Source organism: Mustela nivalis (genome assembly GCF_964662115.1).
Source record: "Mustela nivalis genome assembly, chromosome: 2".
In the NCBI taxonomy this organism is placed as follows: Eukaryota; Metazoa; Chordata; class Mammalia; order Carnivora; family Mustelidae; genus Mustela; species Mustela nivalis.
Genome location: NC_139021.1, coordinates 146,907,911 through 146,931,836, shown reverse-complemented (window position 1 = coordinate 146,931,836; position 23,926 = coordinate 146,907,911). Strand labels below are relative to the sequence as shown.

The 23,926-nt window shown below is 44.7% G+C and overlaps 1 protein-coding gene across 9 annotated transcripts in view; it reads right to left on the bottom strand.

The window, feature by feature from the left end:
• WDFY4 (WDFY family member 4) overlaps positions 1-23,926 on the bottom strand; it is a 273,431-nt gene that overhangs the window by 160,761 nt on the left and 88,744 nt on the right. For 6 of the 9 annotated variants that reach the window (XM_082718543.1, XM_082718545.1, XM_082718547.1 and 3 more), the window contains exons 16-25: positions 23,685-23,922; positions 23,199-23,275; positions 21,984-22,205; positions 21,144-21,322; positions 14,909-15,140; positions 13,643-13,788; positions 12,487-12,598; positions 11,586-11,776; positions 5,995-6,147; positions 1,020-1,093 (exon numbers count right to left, since the gene is read on the bottom strand). In XM_082718543.1, coding sequence (XP_082574669.1) covers positions 1,020-1,093; positions 5,995-6,147; positions 11,586-11,776; positions 12,487-12,598; positions 13,643-13,788; positions 14,909-15,140; positions 21,144-21,322; positions 21,984-22,205; positions 23,199-23,275; positions 23,685-23,922 — 1,624 coding nt within the window. Of the gene's footprint in view, positions 1-1,019; positions 1,094-5,994; positions 6,148-11,585; positions 11,777-12,486; positions 12,599-13,642; positions 13,789-14,908; positions 15,141-18,142; positions 20,235-20,333; positions 21,323-21,983; positions 22,206-23,198; positions 23,276-23,684; positions 23,923-23,926 lie in introns of those variants that run through there. The other 3 variants (XR_014307370.1, XR_014307371.1, XR_014307369.1) reach the window with 2 other exon arrangements.

The window sequence follows — 23,926 nt, the reverse complement described above, 5'->3', positions numbered from 1 at the left end:
AAAAGAAGCCCTCTGTGCTACCTCTGTGGGCCGAGGATTTGCTCTGAGGAGCTGCCCGGAGGCCATCTTGCCGTCTGCCCACATGATGCCAGCATGGAAGATAAGCGTGGACAAGACGGGTGACAGGTCTCAGATGAACCAGTGTGAACGCCACCCAGCCACATGTGAAGATCTGCCCCCGCCCAACCTATGAGCCAATAAAATCCCCTTTCTCAACCTTCCTTTTGCTCTCCCTCCTCCCTTCCTTTTTTCTTCCCTTCCTTCCCTCCATAAGTTGGTTTGAGTTGTATTTCTACCACTTGCAACTGAAAGAGCCCTGAACAATCGGAAAAGTGACTCAGAAGAGTCCGTTAGAGGGAAAATAGGTTGGGAGGTAAATGGGACACAGAGAAGTGTTTCTGTTTGATGAGCCCCTGAGCGTGTGCTAGTTAGAGCTGGAGAGTCCCCTCCTGGGGCCCAAATCCACCAGGGGAGAGACCTGCCTTACATACACGAGCCAGTGGGAAGGACACTGCCAAAGACTGAATGTCTGTTTCCCCCCAGGATTCGTATGCTGAAACCAAACTGTCGACGTGATAGTATTTGGAGGCATGGTCTTGTGGAGGTAAACAGGTCACAATAGTGGGGCCCTTGTGATGGGATGAGTGCCTTTATAAAAGAGATCCCGGGGAACTTTCTCGCCCCTCCCACCAGGTGACATTATAGTGAGAAGACTGCTCTTAACCAGGAAGCAGGACCCTCACCAGACACAAAATCTGCCAGGGCCTTGATGTTGGATTTCCAGCCCCTGGAACTTAGAGAAATCAGTCTCTGTCGTTTATACACCATCATGCCTATCATATTTTGTTACAGCAGCTCACATGGTCTGAGACAGACGTGCTGCCCGCCGGGAACTCAGTGCTCTGGAAATGGGAGAAGGCTGTGGCTGCTGAGCCCCTAGCCTGTCCTGCAACCCTCAGTTCCCCGTCTCAGCATGAAGCCATCAGTTCTAGCCCCCACCCTGCCAAAACTGGGCCTACCTTGGTGATCGAAGGATTTCTGCAAGGTGGGAAAAGAGGGAGAGCTCCAGGCTGTCCGCGGTGTTTGTCCAGAGCTGGAGAAAACAAGCACACAGTGAAGCCAAGACGCACGTGATAAGGGACTCCGGGCAGGGTATGCATGTACAGCCCTGCACCTGGTCTCCTTAGGCTTGAAACCACTAACGCCATTTAGCAGCTCAGGAATCAGTGCAGCTCTCCCAACACCTACAACTTAGAGGCTGCCTTTCCCAGGGGAAAGCTCAGACATGGTTCCTCTCTTCCCTATCTCTGCTGTTGCCCGGTGCTTCAGTGCAAGTCTGGATGGGAACCAAGGACACCTGCTGTACCCTGTGCCTGGCCCTCAGCTCTGCAGCCTCTCTTGCCAGGTACAGCTCACCCTCACTGGAGCCTGGAAGGCAAGTGTCAGTCTTCCCAAGTTAGAGATGAGGAAACAGAGCCTGAGACAGACCCACAGAGGGACAGGTCCCTTTCACCACCAGCAAGCGGTAGGACTGGAATCAGAAGCTGAGTCTTGCCTGTCTGGTTTGATGCTTCCAGACAGAGGCTACCAGATGCTACCAGAGTGGTTTGTGACCACCCACCCAAGTTGTGCACGTATCACCTTCCTCAGCTCCCACCTCCGTGAAACCCTCACGACCCACTGCGAGCTGCACACCAAAGGGAAGGCACTCAGATTTCTAGAGTGAACTTTATCGCTCAGGTTGTTTCCATTCACAGTGAACAAAACACAGCTGCTGACCGTCCGGCCTGGGCAGAGTGGATGGCATGCCTTTGTGCCTTGTGCCTTGAGGCAGCACTACTCTTTCTTATTTCCAAATCCTGACACTTCCTAGGGCCAAGAAGGAGAAGGTTCTGACATGGGATTGGAAGAGTGCACTCACAGGGCAGCTCAAAGAGCTCACACTTATAAAAGAGACTGTTTGCTAGAGGCAAAAACTGCCCTGCGAAGTCCTAAAATGCTATCATTGTCTGCATGTAGTAGCTGCGAAGAGTGAGGCTCAGAGAGACTCAGAAACTTGCCCGGCACCCCACAGTTTCTAACTGGCAGAGCCTGGCTTCGAAGTCTGGTCTGACCATCAAGCCCACCCTCTTGCCTCCTCTCTGCGCTCTCCCCAGACATCTCCTCCAGAGGAAGAACCGCAGGGTTAATAATCAACCTCACTTGAGTCAAGCAGGTGACCATTGCTCTATCCTCTTACGTGAGAGTGAGAGCAAAAGAACCTCAAAAAACCCAGGTTTCTGAGGAGGCCCATGAAGGCAGGGACAACCCCCTCTCTAGTCCCCACACATGCCACACAAAGGGCACTTAATAAGGACCCACAAAATTTTTTAAAAGAGTGAATGTAAAGTAAATCAAAGTAAAATAAGTGGTTTGCTCTTAAGCCAGAAGCACACTAACAGATTCCCAGCTCCTGTCTGCTCAGCCACTGCCTGGCACAACCAGAGGAGGGCAGTGGCCATTCGGGAGAGCTGGTGTGGGCTGATGAGGCCCCAGTAGGGATGGGGGTAGGCAGGCATGGCACCCCAACATGCAAGTCTGTAGGAATCTGAGAGCCTGCACACTTGGAATGTTTATTCATGAAGTCAGTCATAGAGCAAATGCTTTGTCCGACTCGGTACCGGGAGATCTGAGACAGAGAGATCAGACTGACCAATCTTGTGTGGCCGAGCCCTTACCTTTCCCACGGAAGTGTATTCCTACTTCCTTTCCAGAGCATTAGAACAATAAGAAGCTGCCACACGACATTGGAGGCTGCCTAGCTCTTTAGAAATTACATAATACCAAGTATCTGGAATATGGAAAACACAGACAATTGAATCTTCTGGTTATTGTCCTGTGTCACATAACCTCTATACTGAGAACTGCATTGAGATGTCTGGATCAGATTTCTTTAAATATCTAATGGATAATGTGTCAGATTTTACCCTCTCTCCACCCCTGGAACCACCTCACTCAGGATGGGCTGGCCTATCCCTTCTTCAAGGAAACTGAAGCCTCGACCTCCTGCCCCCCACCCCTGCTTCTCACTTCCTGTCTCTTCTCTGCTTCTCACCTTCTTGTCTCTCCTTGCTTCTCAACCTCCTGGCCCTCCCTTGCTTCCCAACTTCCTGTCTCTCCCTGCTTCTCAGCTTCCTGTCTCCCTCCTCCCTCTCAATTATCTGTCCCTATCATCAAGCTTGGAATCTACCCTTTCTTTTGTAACCCTCTCTTTTATCTCTAAACTTTTCCTCTCCTTGAAGAACCTGTCCCATCAATAGTGATTCTCCCACTGGCATTTTTAACTATACTTTTCTGCTGCTTCCTCCTCCGCAGCCTAAGACTCAGGACCCTTAAGTCCTGAAACTTCCTCCTTTTTATTTTATTCTCTTTTTTTCTTCTTCAAAAGTCCACTAAATGTCTCGACTCCATCCTCCTCCCTTCACCTCACTTCTGCCCCCAATAGTTACATTTTTCTAGGCCTGTGAGTGACCTTCAGTTGACCTCCAAGTGACTTCCAAATTTTATACAATCCTACGAATTGTAAAACCTACAACTTACACATCCTTGCCCCTGCTTCACTTGATAGAGGCAGACATTTGGAAAAGTTCTCTTGTTTTTGAAATTTTGTCCTCCTAATCCTTTAATTTTATTTCATTTCATTTTGTTTTACCTTGTTTTTTTAGCTTCTGGTCTCTATGGGTGGCTTGTTTGCTTAACTCCAGCATTAAAAGCACCAGCTTACCTAAAAGTTTATTCAGGGAGGGGTGGGGTGTTACCCATGATCATTCCAGGAGCAAGCTGTGGTTATGGGTACTTTCTGGGCCAAGCAGGTGGACATGCTTTGGAGCCAAGCTGCTGAACTCAGCCACAGCATTCTGGAAGGTACAGGGGTGAGGCCAAGGCCTGCTACTTCTTGTTTATCAGGGTGGTGAAGTCATTTATGCCTATCTCCTTTCCTCTTGTGCTCTGGGAGCCTATATTCCATACCTTGCTGGCTTCCTGCATAACCTGCATAACCTTCTCATCGAGATCCAGGACCTGGTTCAATTAACTAATATTTTATTTAGGATTTTTGCAGCTATATTTATGAATAAGATTGGCCTGTATGTTTTCATGTCCCATCCTGTCCTTTTTTTGGTTCTGCAATCAAGATTGGCTCACAAAGTAAGCTGGGAGTGCTCTCTTTCCAGTTTCCTGGAGGAGTTGATGAGACTGGAATGGCTCATTTCTTGACTGGCAGAACTTCCCTACAGACCGCCTGGGCCTGGACTTGCCTTATGGACATTGTTTGTTTGTAAGATTTTAAACCTGTGATTCTGTTATTTGATGGTTATGGGACCATTTGGATTTTTACTTCTTCCTGAGTGAATTTTGGAAACAAATTTTCTTGGAGATTGTTCAAATGAGCCAAGTGTTCCCATTTATTGGCACCTAGTTGTTGGTCCTGTTTTCTTGTTGCCTTTCTAATTGCTCATTCCTTTGTGGCTATGCTTCCCTTTCCTTCCTAACATTATTTAGCTGTGCCTCCTGTTTGTTTTTCCCCCCTTGGTCAATCTCAACAGCTCTGTCTATGTTATGAGAACTAGTTATTGGCCTTGGTGATCCTTTCTATGTTTGTTTCTTTTCTACTTAAGTAATGTTCTCATCTCTTTTTCCTTCTTTCTTTCTTTCTCTGAATTTTGCTCTGTTTGTTTTCTTGTTTGGGGTTTTTGTATTTCCATTTCTGTTTATTCATTCTAACTTCATCTAAAATTCTGTTCATTAATTTTAAATGTTCTTTTTATTTTTTAAAGGTTTTATTTGTTTATTTGACAGAGAGAGATCACAAGTAGATGGAGAGGCAGGCAGAAAGAGAGAGAGAGGGAAGCAGGCTCCCTGCTGAGCATAGAGCCCAATGCGGGACTCCATCCCAGGACCCTAAGATCATGACCTGAGCCGAAGACAGCAGCTTAACCCACTGAGCCACCCAGACGCCCCTTAAATGTTCTTTTTTCTAATACATATACACTGATAACTATACATTTTCCTCTAAATTTGGCTTTCAGCAGCAGCGCTCAACAGTGCTCTATAATACACAGTGTTATATAGTGAGTTCCTTTCATTCAGTTCTTAATCACTTCTCATCTGAATGAACTTCATTAATTTTCTTTATCCCACCATCTTTGCTAAAATTCAGTTTCAAAATCTTCCACCTGGATTTCTGTAGCAATCTCATGACCCACTTGCTCTGAAATCCCCAAGGCTGTTCCCATCCTTCCTATCTGCCAATAGCATACACTCCACCCCCTCTGAACACATTCCACCCCACCCAGCCCTGGAGTCCCTGATCTACAAATCTGACCCAACTGTGCTCTCACCCCAGCATGTCTCCAGGATGTGGTCAGTGCCTGACCCCAGAGGCACTCAGTAAATGGTGTTTTGTGACTATAGCAATCCAGCTGAAGCTCTGTGCAGTACCCCTCACCTAGCCTCAGTCTTGCCCTCAGGGTCTCTCAGTCAGCACTTTTAAGGAATATTTGTCAACAGCAAAGCACCATCTAAAGGGAGCAGAGTACATATTTTTAAGCCTATCTATATCTATATTTATATCTATATCTACATCTACATCTATATCTACATCTGTATCTATGTCTCTATATATGGTATCCTCCAGTTTTAGAATCCATTCCCAGATCCTATCTGGTTTGACCCCCACGCCAGCCTGTGGGAGGAACATGATGCTTCCCATCTCATACACGAGAAGACTAGAACTCAGAGAAATTAAGACACTCGCCCAAGGCCACACAGTCCATTGATGGGCTCGTATTAATTATAAACCCAGACCTCCCTGGCTCCAAACTTTTGAGGTTTTCCTTCTCCCCGCCCCCATGTTTACTGAGGAAGCTGGCCTGCTGAGTTTAGAGGAAGCTCTAGGCATTCTTTACCACCACACACACCCACTCTTTCAGGGCTAATGGCCAGTCTCCAGTTTACCTCAAAATTGCAGAGGATGTGTTGAAAGACGCCAACGTTGGTGATAGCAGATGACCCGAAGCCTAGCTCTGCAGTGCCAGCAATCGAGAGGATGAGCTGAAAAATTCGATGGTTTAGGAGAGAGGACTTTTTCCTCAGGAGAAAAGCCATTATCTGAAAAAGTTAAAACACAAAGCAATTTCCTCATGAATGCATCACTAGAGCTCTTTCTCCTTCGCCTGCCTGTTCCCACCAGCACCTGTCATCTGCTCAGCCTGCAAGTCCTCTGCTCTCTGCTGTTACCTCCTTCATTCCCATGTTCTCAGAGGAAAAACACACCCCAACTTCTGTGTCTGCTTCTGACCAAGGTCCACTTTTCTGTACTTCTGTACGTGTGTGACTTGACCTCGCACTAGGGACTCCCTGTTTCTTCCTGAAACTCCCCCACTGTTTCCAGAATGCCATTCTTCTTGGTTTCCCTCTACATTTCTTTTTTATATATTTATTTTTTTGTTTCAGAGGTAGAGTGATTCATCAGTTGCATATAACACTCCGTGCTCATTAAATCATGTGCCCTCCCTAATGCCCGTCACCCAGTTACCCCAACCCCTACCCATCTCCTTTCCAGCAGCCTTCAGTTTGTTTCCTAGAGTTAAGAGCCTCTTATGACTTGCCCCCTCTCAATTTTCATTTCATTTTTTCCCTTCCCTTCCCTTATGTTCAATCATTTCTTAAATTCCACAGATGAGTGAAATCATAGGATATTTGTCTTCCTCTTTCTGACTTATTTTGCTTAGCAAAATACTAACTCCATCCATGTCATTGCAAATAACAAGTTTCCATTCTTTTTGATGCCTGACTAATATTCCATTTTAAACACACACGCGCGCGCGCACTTTCTCCATTCATCTGTTAATGGACTTCTCGGTTCTTTCCATATTATGGTTATTGTGAACACTGCTGCTATAAACATTGGGGTGCATGTGCCCCTTTGGATCACTATGTTTGTCAATCTGTTTGCAGTGTGTCAAGGCTGTCATCATCAAGACGGTGTGGTATTGGTCCAAAAACAGACACATAGATCAGTGGAACAGAATAGAGAACCCAGAAGTGGACCCTCAACTCTATGGTCAACTAAACTTTGACAAAAAGGGAAGGGTAGCCAATGGAAAAAAGACAGTCTCTTCAAGAAATGATGTTGGGAAAATTGCATAGCCAGATACAGAAGAATGAAAACGGACCATTTTCTTACACCATACACAAAAATAGACTCAAAATGCATGAAAGACCCAAATCCAAAAGGAAACCATCAAAATCCTAGAGGAGAACACAAGCAGCAACCTCTTTGACCTCAGCCACAGCAACTTCTTGCTAGACATATTTCCAAAGGCAAGAAAAACAAAGGCAAAAATAAACTATTGGAACTTCATTAAGATAACAAAGCTTTTGCACAGCAAAGGACACAGTTGGCAAATCTAAAAGACAACCTACAAAATGGGGGGAAATATTTGCCAATTATTATCAGATAAAGGGCTAGTGTCCAAAATCTATAAAGAACTTATCAAACTCAACACCCCCCCCCAAAATAAAACCAAAAAATCCAGTCAAGAAATGGGTAGAAAACATGAACATTTCTCCAAAGAAGACATCCACATGGCCAACAGATACATGAAAAAATGTTCCATATCACTCAGCATCTTGAAAATACAAGTCAAAACCACAGTGAGATACCACCTCACACAAGTCAGAATGACTTAAATTAACAAGTCAGGAAATGACAGATGCTGGTGAGGATGCAGAGAAAGGGAACCCTCCTACACTGCTGGTGGGAATGCAAGCTGGTACAGCCACTCCGGAAAACAGTATGGAGGTTCCTCAAAAAGTTGAAGAAAGAGCTACCCTATGACTAAGCAATTGTACTACCAGGTATTTATCCTCTTGCATTTCTTTGTGTTCTTTCTCATTTCCCTTTACCAAATCCTGCATTCATAACCATCCATGAATGTTGCTGTGTCACCAGGAAGCCACCACATCCCTATGAGCCCAGCTGCACCAGCATCTTACTTTAGGCTGCAACCACTGAGTGTGCCTTTCTGCTGTGCTGGGCCCAGGGAAGTAACAACATATCAGGATGGAACCACTGGGATCCCAGGGGTCCAGACCCAACTCAGAGACTAATGAGCAGGATCTCACTTAGCCTTATGTCTCTGTTGACCTCGGTCACACAAACTTCAGGTTGCCTCCATCTACTGGTACCTGAGTTCTCACCCATCTTATCCACCACTCAATTCCCTAAGCCTGGATCTGACACCATCCAGCCATTCACCTTGTCCTCCCAGATATCCTCTCCAATGTGCTATTGGGAAGTCTTGCTTGCTGGTATAAACTGCATGTTTGTGTCCTCCCCAAATTCGTGTGTTGAAACCCTATCCCCTAATGCAGTGTTATTTGGAAATGTGTCCTGTGGGAGGTAGTTAGAAGGAGTCATGAGGGTGGAGCTTCATGGTGGGATTAATGCCCTTGTAAGAGTCACAAGAGAGCTTGATCCCTCCCTCTAATCTCTGTCATGTGAGAATACAATGAGAAATTGGCCATCTGCAATCCAGAATAGGGCCCTCATCCAACCTGGCCATGGTGGCACTCTGATCTTAGACTTCCCAGCCTCCAGAACTGTGAGAAATAGCTTTCTGTTGTTTTCAAGCCACCCAGTCTGTGGTATTCTGTTAAAGCAGCCCAACTGCCCAAGATGACCCATGATCAGTGAATACTTATTATCTTTCCAGACTGCTCCAGTCACTTCTTAGCTATATCTGAAATCTGACCATTTCCCACTCCCTGATCCAGACATAATTAGGATGGCTGAAAGTTGCTTGAGAAAAATTGCACATGCAGGCTGACTGGTTTCACTTTATAGTAATAGTGTCAAATGCCAAAGTAGTCCCCATTTGGCCTGGTGGTCCAACTCTGTTTTTCTAGTAAGCCTGTTTTCTTCATCTTAAAGATGAGGCTTTCATCTCTTCTCCTCTCTCCCCAACCTCCCTTTGCCTCCACCACCCCACTTCACACTCCGCTGAGAAGACAGAACCCATCAGAACTGAACGCTCTCATCTTCCCATACCACATCCACTGATGTCTGCTTGCACTCCTTCCTGTCCTAAACAGGGTCTCTATCCAGGTGGCCCCTGGAGCACACCCCTCACCTTCTCGAGGACATGGCCCAGCGGGAGAGTTTTTCTTTCTTTCTCCTGTTACTTCTCCCCACTGACAAAAATGCTGTAATATTTCTCATCTTTAGAACCCTCCCAGCCACCCTGGGTGGCTCAGTCAGTTAAGCATCTGCCTTCAGCTCAGGTCATGATTCCAGAGTCCTGGGATCGAGTTCCGTATCATGACTCATCCATATCCCTGCTGCCTAGCTCTTAGGAGATATTCGGTCAACATGAACTGAGTACATGGATTCCATGCATGGGCCACTCCTTGCTTCTACCATCTCTTTCTTCCTGAAAAACTCAAGCAACACAGCCCCACATGTGATGTTGGCCAACTTGGTAGCCATTACCTGTAACCACATTTTCTGTAGCCACCTCTATAGCACATCATCTTTCTCAAGGCACTCTGCTTAGGCCAAGAAAACATTCACTGAGAATTCACAGTGCCCCGGGCCCTACACTTGGTGGTGGGGAGGCCACAGTGAGCATGAGTGAGAGTTCCAGATCTCCATGAACCTGGAGTTTCTGGGAGGATAACTGGAAAACACCCAAGTCACAGAGAACATGGTAGTTCTGGAAGAGAACCTCAGACACTTATACATTCAATGTATCTTAAAATTATCTTGGGTACTAAAAAAATTTTTTTTTAGTTTTTAAAAAATTTAAAATTATCTTGGTATTTGTCTTATTTTATCCTTATAGGTAAACCCCCAAGAACAGGAAGTGCTATGTACCTTTTTGGAAATGTTCACAATAATAGCCCAAATGCCTAGTCACAGCAGATCTGCATGTGCTGAAGTAGAACACATGCCACTACAGCTGCTTTTAACATGATTCAGAGAAAATTTTAATATCCCCAAAGCCCTAATTCTTGAGTTTTAACATAAACCAGACACACCCATTCACTAATTACCAAAATATTTACTGAGTATCTGTTTGGTGTCAGTAATATACTGGCAAAGAATAAGGAAACTCCCATGCCTTTAGACAATTACAGTCCTGTAGAGATGAGCAGAGGCATAATTACAGCACTGGGTAAGAGCCTGAGACCAGGCACATGTGCAGTACCAAGGACAGCCAGGATACGGCTGCACACTCAGCTCAGGGCTTAGAAGAGAGATCCCCTTTGCCGTTAGAGCCTGACCTGGGGAAGAGAGGGAGGCGGTGCTCCAAGCCGAGATTACAGGTACACAAAGTAATATGAGGTGGTTAGCAATCCATGACCATGCAGGATTCAGGGAGGAAGTTTCACTGGCTGGGCAGGAAATGGGGCTAAATGGGGCTGGCAGGACAGGTTGGCAGCCAGTTTTTAAAGGCCTTTGAATCCACTATAAGGAGTCTGGGATATTCTACCAGTGACTGGGTGCCTTTGAAGGGTATGCACAGGAAGGAAGGATCATCAGGTCTGTAATATAGAACTATGGCTGATATCAATGCAATTAAAGGGAGAAACAGAGGGAATGGGCCACTGTTCAGCTGGGGCATCAGTCTAGGTAAGAGGGTGTGTGTCTGAGAAGCTTTCTTCTTCTCAGACCCTGACTTGGGGGCCAAAGAGACAAGAAGGCTTTCTCTTAGCTCCTGCTGTACCCAGGAGGAACCACCATGGCCTGTGCACCCCAGTGACATTGTCTAGACTTTGACACTAGTCCTGCCCTTCATGATTTCCTTCCAGCCATGCAGGAAGGTACTCAAGGGCAGTGAACGTGTCTTGGGTGACCTTACAAATAGTAAACAGCATTAACAATCACAGTTACTCTGAGCAGGTACTCTTCTGAACACTCGGCAGGTATGAACTCACTTAATCATCATAGGCTTACAAAACAAGTGCTGTTATTATTCCCATTTTACACATAGGGGAACTGAGGCTCAAAGAGAGTAAGAACTAGAGGTAGCTGGCACTTACAGAGCCCTTATTCTGCACAGCCATAATACACAGCCATCCATTGAATTAAATGATCTAGTGCTCACGAAAACTCCAGGACACAGGACAGGAGAATGTCTGTATCATATTATCAAGGAAACTGAGGCAGCTAGGGTAAGTAACTCATGTAAGGTTAGTAACTCATGTAAGGTTACATAGCAAGTTTGAGGAAGAGGCAAGATTCAAACCCAGCACCCTGGTTCCTGCACCCGGGCTACCATCATGTCAGGTGCAAAATAGGTGACAGATGATTCCTGAATTCAATGAAAGGTACTGGTATACAGGTGAGCACCCCCATTCTGATCAGAGTCCCTCTCTGCCTGGCTATCCCCTGGCCTTCCACTGCGGTGACACTGGCTTCAAGACCCTTCCCTTGCTTTCCCTTCTCTAGAAGTTACGCTGGAGGGAAAGTCCCGTAGGGCCAGTGAAGCTCTTCTCCGCTCCTCCAGGAGTTACAGGCTCAGAGGGGAGGGTGGGATTACCTGGTACCCACAGATGTGCTGCATTAGGCGGTCGCACATGACATTGCTGGTCAGGACAGAGTGCAGGACTTTCACGGCTGCGTACATGGTGTGGTCATCTGTTGCTAAGGAAATGAGGCCCAGGAGGATGGTGGGCCCGCCAATGAAGTCCAGGCTGCTGGCTGCCGGGATGGAGTGGAACATCCTTACACCTGTGTGAGACAAAGGAATTCCATCAATACATCACAGCTGCAGGGCAATGGCAAGCCCCCTGGAATCCTGCAAGGACATAAGAGCTGCCAGTGCCACTGTCCACCCAGAGTAGAGACACCTGTGCACCTAGGACAGGCTGGGAGCAGGAGGAAGGATAGAGGTTTGAAAGTCTTAGCACCCTGAAAAATCCTGTACTGAGTTCTTCCTGGCTCACCAAAAGGCTGAAACAGCCCAAAGAATTTCAGATCACTGCCTTTGTCTCCATCCAGACTGCTGGGAGAGTCACAAGCTCTCTGGGCCTTGAGACGCTGGTTGTGACAACCCCAAGCTCTTGTCTGTGCTCTAGATCCTGTAAGATTGGACTTTGTACCCACACCCTGCCCTGCTCTTGCCCAGCTGCATGACAAGCAGCAGTCAGTGGCTATTTTTACCCAAATAACCACAACCATTGCTTCTGTCAAAGGGCCCCCCCACCGCTCCATGCACACTCGACAGGCCCCACTGTGCATAGATGCCAGCCCGGATAGTAGCTGAGTTCACTGGCAACTGGCGAATGCGGCAAGGTGAACTGATCTCTGTGCAGTGCGGCAGGCTAACACGCCAACCCTCACCCTCGCTGGGAAGCCGCTTAGAGGTCCAGGCTGCACAAGCAATGATAGCCACATGCCCATCTTCCCAAACAGTAGCAAAAGGGCAAGACCTCACCTACCTAAATGGCCCACAGCCACAGCGCCAATGGTTCGGAGAGAACCCGAGAGGTGGCCAGCACAATTTCTTAGCAAGAACACAGGTGTGGCATTGTCACGGGATGAAATGTTCATCTAGAGAAATGAGCAACAGTCAGTCCTAAGAAATCTTCTGGAATGGAAGAGCTTTTATTTGCAAGGTCCTGGAGGGCAGGCACCCCAAGGCCTGGTCCAGTGTTGGCACTCAGTAAGAGAAAGTCAGTGAATAAATAATAAGTGAACCAATGTCAGGGAGACTGACGTCAAAATTTGGGTTCCCATGCCCCACCACCCAGGCTGTGGCTGAGTCACGTGGGAGCAGCTCTGGTGGTGTAGTCATGCCACAGATGTCCCACAGGTCACAGTGAAGAGCTAATGAGGGAGAGGTGGACCCAAGAACATGTGGAGATGGGATGGTGCCACGAAAACCAGGCTGCCTCCTTCCCAGTCCAGGCTTTCCAGCCTCTGCAAGGCCCGGCCTCACTGGTCTCAAAGGGCTAGGCAGACGAGAGTCTGGGGTACTCTGTGGGTAAAGGCACTGCGGAGGTGCACAACAAGACCTCATCCCTTATATACTGAGCCTCTTCAGTAAAGGGAGGAGGCCCTCTGTCTGTGAGGATGGAGAGAATGTAAACGAATCAGCCCAAATTCATCAGCATTAAGCAAAAGATTAAGCAAAAGACCGTGCTCTGCAGGGATTAGGAAATACTTCATCTACTGGCAGCGTCCTCTACAAACATGTCTGCTTGCTGTTGGCAAGTTGGCTGTTTGAAATAAGCATGGCAACTCACAGAACATTTTGCAGGGCTGGGGAGTCAGTAGCATCTAGAAAAGAGAAGCTCAATTGTGTTTTCAGTGTCACAAAGATTTTTCAAATTCCATTTGTTCCTGTTCTCCAGTGAAGAATACAGAGCACCTGCTCTCTCTTCTGAGCATTCCAAATAAAAGCTTTAGTCCCAGGAGACCCGAATGGGTGAAGAGGCATGTGTTATTTTAACAAATGAAACGGGCAGCACGCCTGTGTGAATCTGTTGGTGCGTGCATGTTTATGAGTTTGTGTCCACTTAAGCACTGAAAGCTGAAGCAAGCTATGAGGTCATGATTCCAAAAGGGGGCAACAAGTGAAGGCAGAAGTCGTACCTCTTTGGCAATCAGGCGGCTGTCCACCTCACTGTAAGTGTTTCTGATGTCTGTAACACTGGTGGTGGAGGAGCTGGCTAAGTGAAGGCCAAAGGAAACCTTTTCCTCAGCAACGAGGGGCGTCACTTCTATATCAGGGTCCACTCCTAGAACAACACAGCTTTGATCATCTTTACTGTCTCTACAGAAGAGAAAGTATGAGCTCAGTAAAATAAATAGCTATGGCTATATGGTGAAGCTACCACTGAGAGGCTGTCTTACGTTGTTTGAGCGTATGTTTATGTCACATGTTTGACCCTGTGGTTCTCTGACACTTACAGGAAACTGGATAAATCTCACAGGATTAACCCTACTATAAAATAAGAGCAACTGGGGTGTGAAATTACTAAAGCTTGAAGCATCTACCAAAGAGATGATATAACCTCATCCTCCAAAACCAAAATGCTAAGTGATAAGAGAGCTGGTGTAAAAAAAAAAAAAAAAAGAGAGAGAGAGAGAGAGAGAGGCAGAGAGAGACTGGGCTGAAAGCCCTAATATTTTCAATGAACTATATGCCATGGTGAACATTACACTTGGAATGAGCACCCTGGTCCCTGAGTCAAAGAAAGCCATGTGGGCTAGTGGAACTGCATGGCCTGAATAGGCAGTGAGCAAAATTTTAGACTTGACCTCATCACATGGCTCTGGCCAGTGCCATCTGCCAGAGGAAATGGAAGCTTGAAGAAGACATGGGGCCTGGAGACAGAAAAACTCTACAGTGCTCAATTGCCCTTCACTATGCACAAGGCTTCTTCTGTACATAAATTCATTCATCATTCTTCTCAGATGGGAGCTGACCCCCTTGACTTGATAGAGCACAGAGAGCAGTACTCCCTACTTGAACAGCCAGCAATCAATAATGGAAATGTGGATGTTTGTCTGCCTGTTTAATAATTGAATACAACGGTATACTTTAGTTAAAAAGCTTCTTCATTAAAAGGAATGTAAGTTATTTATCGCATTCTCCTCTCTCTTTCTTTGCTGATGGTATTACCCACCCATTCTCCTCCATTATGGGCTTTGGAGTTGAAATCTAAAGGATATTGTCATTTCCTTTTCTGTGACATTTTCTTTTGGGTTTTAAATTTATAATGATCCAATTACAGAGGGCTTCCCTAATGACTGACCTATACTGAGTTTATTCTTTATAAATATGCTATAAATAACTAGATGTCCATTTAAAAAAATAATATCAGTGAGATCATTATAAATCAAAACACTCTATACCTTGAGCATGCACAGCTTGGAAGTTACCACAGTATCTTGGGCCAAGTTTGTTAATAACTTCCAGAGTGTCCACTGAGATGGCTTCTTCAAAGAGGTATGTAGGCCCAAGACGCCATATTAATGATGACTTTTGTTTCCAAAGTCGAGGGGTAGCAATATATCCATAAACATCTACAAATGAAGATGGATCCATTGAAAGGAAAGGCCCTGGTAAGGCCTGAATATACAACATCTGTTAAAATTAAAAAGATGGGGGTAGGGGGAAGGAGAAAGATTTAACCTCGGAATTAATCCAATAAACACTCATGGATATAAAATGATATACCTTACACTCTAAAAGTAAAAGCTTATTTCATCTACAAACATTAAAAAATCTCACTCTCAAAGCTGAGAAACAATGCAGGAAAGCAGTTTACAAAATGTTGGTGAGAGTAAAAAACTGACACTGTGTCTTTGGAAACAAATTTGACAAAGAATATTAAGAGCCACTAAAAATGTTTATCTTTTCTGTTCCAGTCATTCCACTGAGAATCTAAATGTCCAGTATTTGCACACCCATTAAGTTTTATGTACTAAATAATTACAGACATATACAAATAGAAAGGAAGAAATAAAATCATTTCTATTTGCAAATAATGTCCATGTGGAAAATTCCAAAGAATCTACAAAAAAAAAAAAAAAAGGCACCTAGGAATAATAAGTGAGTTCAGCAAGGTCACAGGATACATTATCAACATACAAAAATCAATCACATTCTAGAGGATAACAATGAACATGCAGAAACCAAGATTAAAAACACTATCATTTCTATGGACTCTGAAAAACAATCTGAGGGTTTTGAAGGGGGAGGGGGTGGGAGGTTGGGGGAACCAGGTGGTGGGTATTGGAGAGGGCATGGATTGCATGGAGCACTGGGTGTGGTGCAAAAACAATGAATACTGTTATGCTGAAAATAAATTTTAAAAATTAAAAAAAAATTAAAAGTATAAAAAACACACTATCATTTACAATCACTCAAAAGAAAATGAAATATTTAAATGAAAAGTGTATGAAATCTATATACTAAAAATTCAAAAATGTCGATAAAAGAAATGAAAGAAGACCTGTATAAATGGAGAGGCAAACCATGTTCATGGATAGGAAAACTCAACATAGTAAAAATATTATTTCTCCCTAAAATGATTAGGCTAATGCAGTTCTTATCAAAATATCAGAAGGCTTTTATAGACAAACACAAGCTAATTCTAACATTTATATTTGAAGTTACAAGCCCTAGAATAACTTAAACAAATAGATTAATTTTTCTTTTTCAAAAAATAAGAGTGATTTTGATTATCTTTTTTTTTTTTTGAAAGAGAAGAATTAAGTGGGAGGCACCATTTTAGTCAATATTAATACATAGCTACAATAATTAAGATAGTGTGGTATTGGTAGGGATATAGTCACATAGATCAGTGGAACAGAATATAGAATCTGGAAATAAATCCATACAAATGTGCCCATCTGATTTTTGATGGAGGTTCAAAAGCAATTCAGTGTAGGAATGATAGCCTTTTTAACCAATGTTGTGGAAACAGCTGGACATCCCATGGGCAAAGAAATGAACTTCAAATTAAACTTCACACCTCCTATAAAAGTTAACTCATAAGAGATAACACATTTAAATATAAATCTAGAAAACTTTTAGAAGAAATCACAGAAGAAAATCTTTAGGATCTAGGGTTAGGCGAAGAGTTCTTAGAGTCAATACCAAAAGCTTAAGTCATAAGAGGAAAATCTGATGAATTATACTTCATCAAAACAAAAACTTTTGCCGTCCAAACTCCTATGGGAAAGAAGATGGAACACAAGCTACTGACTATGAGAAATTCTTTGGCAAATCACGCAACAGAGGACTAGTATATAGAATATATACCTTAAAACTCAAGAAGAAAAACAATCCAATTAGAAAATAGCCACAAGATATGAACAGACATAACTTAAGAGGACATACAGATGTCAATTAAGCACTTAGGAAGATTTTTAATCTCATTTGCCATTAAAGAAATGCAAATGAAAAACACAATGAGCTATCACTACACACCTATCAGAATGGCTAATACGAAAAATAGTGACCACACCAAATACAGAGAAATGGGATCACTCATCTGTGGTGATGGGAAGTGTAAAATGGCACAGTCAATCTGGGAAAATGATTTGGCTGTTTCTTGTAAAACTAAATATACAATCACCATATGACCCAGCAATTGAACTCCTAGGCATTTATCCAAGAGAAATATGGACTTAAGTTCACATAAAAACTTGTACTCAAACGTTCATAGCAAAACAAAAAAAAAAAATAAAAAAGGAAAATAAATGTTCAAAGCAGCTTTATCTGTAATATCCCAAAACTGAAAACAGCCCAAATGTCCTTCAATTAGTGAATAGTTAACATATACATCCATATCATGGAATACTACTCAATGATAAAAAGGAATTAAATATTGATATACAGCAACAATTTGGATGAATTTTCAGAGAATTATGTTGATTGAAAATCCAATCCTAAAAAATCATATACTGTACAGTTTCATATATACCACATCCTTGAAATGATAACATTCTAGATTCTTGGTTGCCAAGGTTAGGGACAGGAATAAGGGAGGCAGGTGTGAGTGAGTGGGAGTGGCTGTATTTTAATTTTTATAAAAGGGCAACACAAGGGACACAAGGGAGCACTGTAGTGACATAAACATTCTGAATCTTGACAGAAGTCATGGACATAGGAACCTACACATGTGATAAAATTGTGTGGAACACATACATACACATATACACAAATACAAGTAAAACTGGGAAATCTGAACAAATCAGCAGATTGTATCAATATCAATATTTTGGTTCAGAAATTTTTCTACGGTTTTTTAAGATGTCACCATTGGGGAGAAACTGGGTAAAAGGTACACAGGATTTCTTGCTATTATTTCTTATAACTACATGGTAGCCTATAATTATCTCAATAAAAATTTCAATAAAGTAGAAGAAAACTAGTTAACAGAGTATCACAAATTTTAAAATGATAATTTCAAAGTTTACACAGGTAAAAAATATTTTAAATACTAGTAAAAATTAAGTAATATATAATATTTTCTATGCAATAAAGTCACAGCTATTTTTCTGAAGGGAATAAACTAAAAGAAACTACAAAGTATGGTAAGATAGAAGGAATATAGGCATTCTTTCTTCTTTTCAGTATTTTTCAGGTATTTCAAAATGTGTTTATATAATTTTTATAATGACTATAAAATCACTATATCCACATTTATGTATATAAATACATAGTTTCAAATGAGGGGTCATACAATTTCAGAAATAGTCTTTTTCTCTCTACCAATTAAATGAGATTTTCAAACAAGAACAAACCAAGTTTTCAGGCACCAGAACTGCCTAGAGTGGGTCCACTGTGCTCTCTCCTCCTCTCCCCTCGTGCCAAGCAGGGACTTCTCTCTCTCTCCCACACTGAAGCTCTGCCCCACCCCTGCAATCAGCTTGTCTTTTTTTCCAAATTCCTACTGCCTTTACTCACTGCGCCATCTGCATTGATTTACAAACATAAGATGTCTCAAATTTCTCCTACATCATTTTGCTCAATTCAGGCTGTTGAACTATTCCCCACGTTTCAAAATTTATATCTTCCCTTGGAAATTAAAATAAAGGCTCTAACATTAGAGGCCGTTAAGGTTAAGGTAAGGCTGTTAAGGTAAAGGCTGTTAAACTGGGTCATCCATAACCTAAGCTCTCCCATCTTGTTCTTGCTCAGCCGATGTCTGCCTCTAAACACAGGCCTTCACATTTATTCCAATTAAATTTCACTTGCTGATCCTGAACCAACTTGAGATCATCTTGGAAAAGTCAACTCTGTCTGACTCCACTCTTGGTCATTCCCCACAGCATATTTTGGCATATTCCTGTGGCCCCACACCACTGCCAACCTCCTGCTAACTAACTCTGGCTTAGCTCGTCCCACGAGGTCAGTTCTTCATCCATGGACCAATTCACTCAACTATGCTATCATCCAGTCTGTCTTACTCCTTGTGGCTGTAAATTCAATGCAATTCACTGAATACTTATTGCATGCTTACTGGGTGCCAGCCCCTGTGCTAGGTGTGAGCAAGGTCCAAACATCAACAGGATTTGTTTCTTAGCCTCAAAGTCCATGAACCATTTCACAGAATACCAACCTATTTTGGAAGACAAAACACGAACACTAATATGTTTTGCAAAAGAAGAAAAAAACAAGCCCACTCTGTAATCATGCCTAAACAGATAATAACAAAGACACTGTGCAACCACAAAACTAACCAGAGTTCCATCCTGGCTAACATGAGTGATACTGCTTTTTTCTCCAATGACAACTCCAACCTGCTCCATTCCTCCTGCTTCCTGGATAAAAGTTGTGAACATATGCAGACATCAAAGTCCCTCTTTCTGACAGCACACAATTGAGAACAGACCAACCTCCACTTCTTTGAACCCTTCCCCAAATCACCTAAAATGAGCTCTAATCCTATCTAAATTCCTCCCAAGTCTTTGTTACCCCCCTCATGAAATAGAGTGTCCTTCTACAGCAAGCTTAATAAATCTAATTCTTGTTTTGTACTATATGCACTCTCGGAGGTATTTGGCTGGTGGGCATGGACAATTCCTAGCAACTGAAACAGTGCCTGACAAAGAATGGGTGCTCCAAAATACTTAATGAGGGAAGGAAGAAGGGAAGGGAAAGGGAGGAAGGAAGGAATGGCTAGTGTCATCAATGATTTGAGGAAAGAATTAACTCCATGCTTTGAAAGACCTATTTTTGTTATGTTCCTGCTGAATCTTTCTGGTTACCATTGCCCTTTTTTTGATAAGATAATTATACTGGAAGATAGCACCAAATTCATCTTTAGGTGTTATATCAAACTTAGGTTGTTCTAATCTAATGATTCTCAACAAGGGGTGATTTTGCCCCATAAAGAGCATTTGGAAATATCTGGAGATATTTCTGGTAGTACAACTGGAGAGAGAGAGAGAGAGAGAGAGAGAGCGATGCTTTGGCATCTAGGGAAGCCACAGATGCTGCTAAGTATCCTACTACACAGAGAATGGATGCCTACAACAAAGAATTATCAAGCCTCAAATGTCAAACTATCAAAATGAGAAACCCTATTAATCTAAGGTTCTCCATTCTGGCTAAATATTAGAACCAGTTGAGAAACTCTGAAAAGATTACCAAATTACACTGCACACAGAGACCCTATTAAGACTGCCCTTAGGAGCAGCCTGCCCCAGTAGAACTTTAAAAACACTTTCCAATGCCTGTACCCCTGGGGATAAAAATATATGTTTATAAAAAATAAAAAATTTAAATAAATAAATAAATGAATAAATAAATAAATAAAAACACTTTCCAATGAATACTGTTATGCTGAAAATAAATAAATTAATTTAAAAAAATAAATTAAAAAAAAAAAACTTTCCGAGTGATTCTAGAATGCAGCCTAGCTTGAGCTGCTCTCTCAGAAACCTGGGTGAAATTTTGGTTTCACCCATCTCCTGGTGTCTTCTGGGCCCTTCTCACTCTGGCTTCCCTGGGGAGCTCTCCCAGTGCCTGCCAGGACACACCTGCCATGTCCCTCATCTCCCAGCTTCCTCTCCCCATGTGTCAGGGCGGCAGATGACTCTAAATGGCAGTGATGAGACACCTCTCCAGCTACGTGTTCACATTCCATTGCCTTCTCTAAGCAGGGAACCATCTTTTCCTTGTCATTTTTGTTGTAAATCTGGTAAGAGGTGTTGGTGTCCTTGCAAGCCCTAGGGCCTGGCTTCTAAGCGCAGCGTGCAGACAGTCGTAATAGATTGACCAGGAAGCTTCTTCGAAAAGCAAAACCTCAGACCCTGCACAGACCTTCCCGGAGAACCCACAACTCAAACTGTGAGAAGCCTCATTTGCTCTGGGACTTTATAGTCTGACTACTCTTATTTCCATGTTTCATCTTCTGCTCTGCTTGTGTGGCTTTCATTCCAGTTTCTGAAGGATTTTTGCTTTCTTGGATTTGGGGTTTTCCTCATGTTTGAGCTCAGCCAAGCGCTCTGGGCAGCAAGGGGGAGTTTCGTTAGACACCAAATCCGCTGCCAAACAAGACCGAGGAGCGGAAGGGAGACAGCTCCAGGTGGCGCAGCCAGAAGGCATTGCAGTGGGGCAAGCGGAGCTCACCTTGGCCGAGCCGGTGATCTGTCCATCCAGATAGGTGGAAACGGTGCAATTCCTTTTCATTTCCTTGGTGATAACCACAGCCAGGTGGTGCCACTGACCGCAGGCCAGCAGCTGGCCACACCTGACCCGCAGCTGGCGGCCGGCGGAAGGCTCGGGATCATCCTCGGGCTCCATGATGTCTGCAAGAGAACATGGGCGTCACACCTGGCACACAGCATCATGCCACGGCACCTCGGGAGAACGGGCCTCGTGCTGAGGAGCCACAGCCCAAACAAGCACAACCACAGCCATCATTGCTTGACGTCTTGCTCTGTGCCAGACGCTGATTTAAGAGTGGTTACAAATGTCACTTCACTTCGTTTTCACAGCCCCCCCCACCCCCCGTGAGGTAAGTGCTATCACAATCCCCACTTAGCCTCCTGAGGCACAAACAGGATCTGAAACTTGCCCGGGGTCATGCAAAAGGACTCAAACCCCGGAGTCGGGCTTCGGGGGTCGACCCCACATGGACCACCTCTGCAGCGGCACACATCTGCCCTCGAGTCCTCGGGAGGGGGAGGGGGACAGGTAGTTGTGCTCCGTGACAATGACGCCAAGCCACGCTTGGGGCCTTCTGGGCGTCTCTCTATGAAACAGTGACTCTCTCAGGGGACACAAGAAGAACAGGCCATTTCTGGCCATCACAGGGGGATGAGCTTAGAGTCAGGCAGAATTTGAAATGGCGGCACTTGGGCCAGCCACCCGCCACTGAAGGAGAGTTGGTCTCCCATGCTCTCATGCTGACTTAGTTCCACTTCTCCCAAGTGTGGGCAAAAACAGCTCCAGCTCCCGAAACCTTACCCAGGGGCTGAAACGCTTTCTCTTCTGTAGACACAACCAAGGAGAGGTCGTCCGGGCACAGGCTGACAGAGAGGCAGACGAAAGGCTGCTCGGTCCTGGCCAGGTGACGCACCAGGGTTAGGAAGCGCAGCGGGTGGCCCTCAAGGACTGTGCTGTGCCTACTGATCAGGAACCAGCAGGAGAAGGTCAGGCCCCCAGATGGAGGGAAGGACCTGGCAGCACCTGGAGTCAGAACACAAGCATCTCCCTTAGACTTTCTCCTGCTTTGGAATCTTGTCTAGAGTCATCATGGCTCTGATTCGGCCCAGGTGTGGCCCTACTGTGTACCCATCCTGTGCCTGATCTGACTCATGCTGACTTTATGTCAACCCTACACCACAGAAGCTTGTCCCCTTATTCATACTCGCAGGAGTAGGTCATATTCCCACCAGGAGTCTAGATCTCCAGAGCCTCTCTCCAATTCTATCCCACCTATTATGCCATGCCATTTTGCCAAGGGTGTCAGGGCACCGCCCTGCAGATGGTCACTATTGGCTGATCTAAAGCTGGGCAGTATGCTACGTGAGGTGTACCTCAGCTGAACCTCATATGGAGAAGTCTCCACTATAGGGAAATCCATGTCCTCCTGCCCCATAACAGGGTTGGTGGTACAGAGTGGGCCCACCATCCTCCATGAATTAGCTGAATCAGACCTGGTGTCCCGTGCGGATGGGCTGTGAATGCACCCACCACCCCAGAGAAATTTTGGTTCTCCTAACCAAGGGTGCTTAGCTAAGACAGCACCGGGCACTTGTCCTGTCCTGCCCGGCCAGTTTTTAGCTGAGCACAGCACTGAGCAAAGCCTGCCAGGGCCCAAGTAGACCAGATGCCCATCCACATAGAACATGTATTCTTCTCTAGAAAGAGGCCTAAGGTGGGGTGAGGTGTTTATTTCACCTTGTGTCAATCGCTGACAAAATAAATCCAGTCCAGACTCTGCCATCAAATCACCACTGAGTCCCCACTGTATGCAGAGTCATGGCTGGGCCCTTGGGATCCTCCTGCCCTAACACAAGCATGACAAACCACGAGGATGACTCATTTATAGATCCAATAAGGAAGACTCCAGTCTTTTGAAAGGCCAGGTGGAAGTCTGACATCAAGGCTCCATCAGCACTTGCTCTGGAGACAGGGTGACTTCAGCTCAGCAAGCTGAGCCCCCCAAGAATCACCTACCTGTCCCAATCCCTCCAGAGACCAGATACTCTGTGCTGCTTCCCATAACTGTAGACAGGGTCGGAATAAACAAACAGCTGGAAACACAAAAGTGTCTCAGATCAGTGAACCACAAACCAGCTTTGGCTGTGACATCTCCCCTCTGTCCCTCCACAGGGGCCTCCCTCCCTCTTACAGCATGAGGACAGAAAGCATCTGATGCTGTTATGAGGACCCCAAGGCATGGAATTCACACTGGACCCTAAAGGGGAGGGCATTCCAGAAAGCAGACCCACAAGAGGAAGGAGAGGGTCATAGCACTCCGTGGCTGATGATGTTGACCCTGAGAAGCCACTGAGAAGACAGGGTTGTCCCTGACCCAGACATTTTCTGCTTCTGAGTGGTGAGAGCTGATGAGAACTACAGTTTTGTCATCAATATTATAATTCATCAGAGGCACTGGGAAATTAATAAAGTGCATTCCAAATATAAGAAAGCCTGTCATACCCATAACCTTCCATGGACATGTCAAATTCCACAAACGATGGAGCCAGGACAGCCCTCTGAGGCTGCAGGTGGCGTGGGGAGGTCATGGAGATGAGGCTCAGAGAGGTCTGAAGGGCAGTGGTTGAGCCCTGGGACGTCCCCGAAGCCCTGAGGGTATGTGTGACTGCTGGGTTGGGGCCGGCATCCATGGCAGCTCCTGCGGGACCCTCACCAGTCCCTGCTGCTGCAGTCTGGGACCCTAA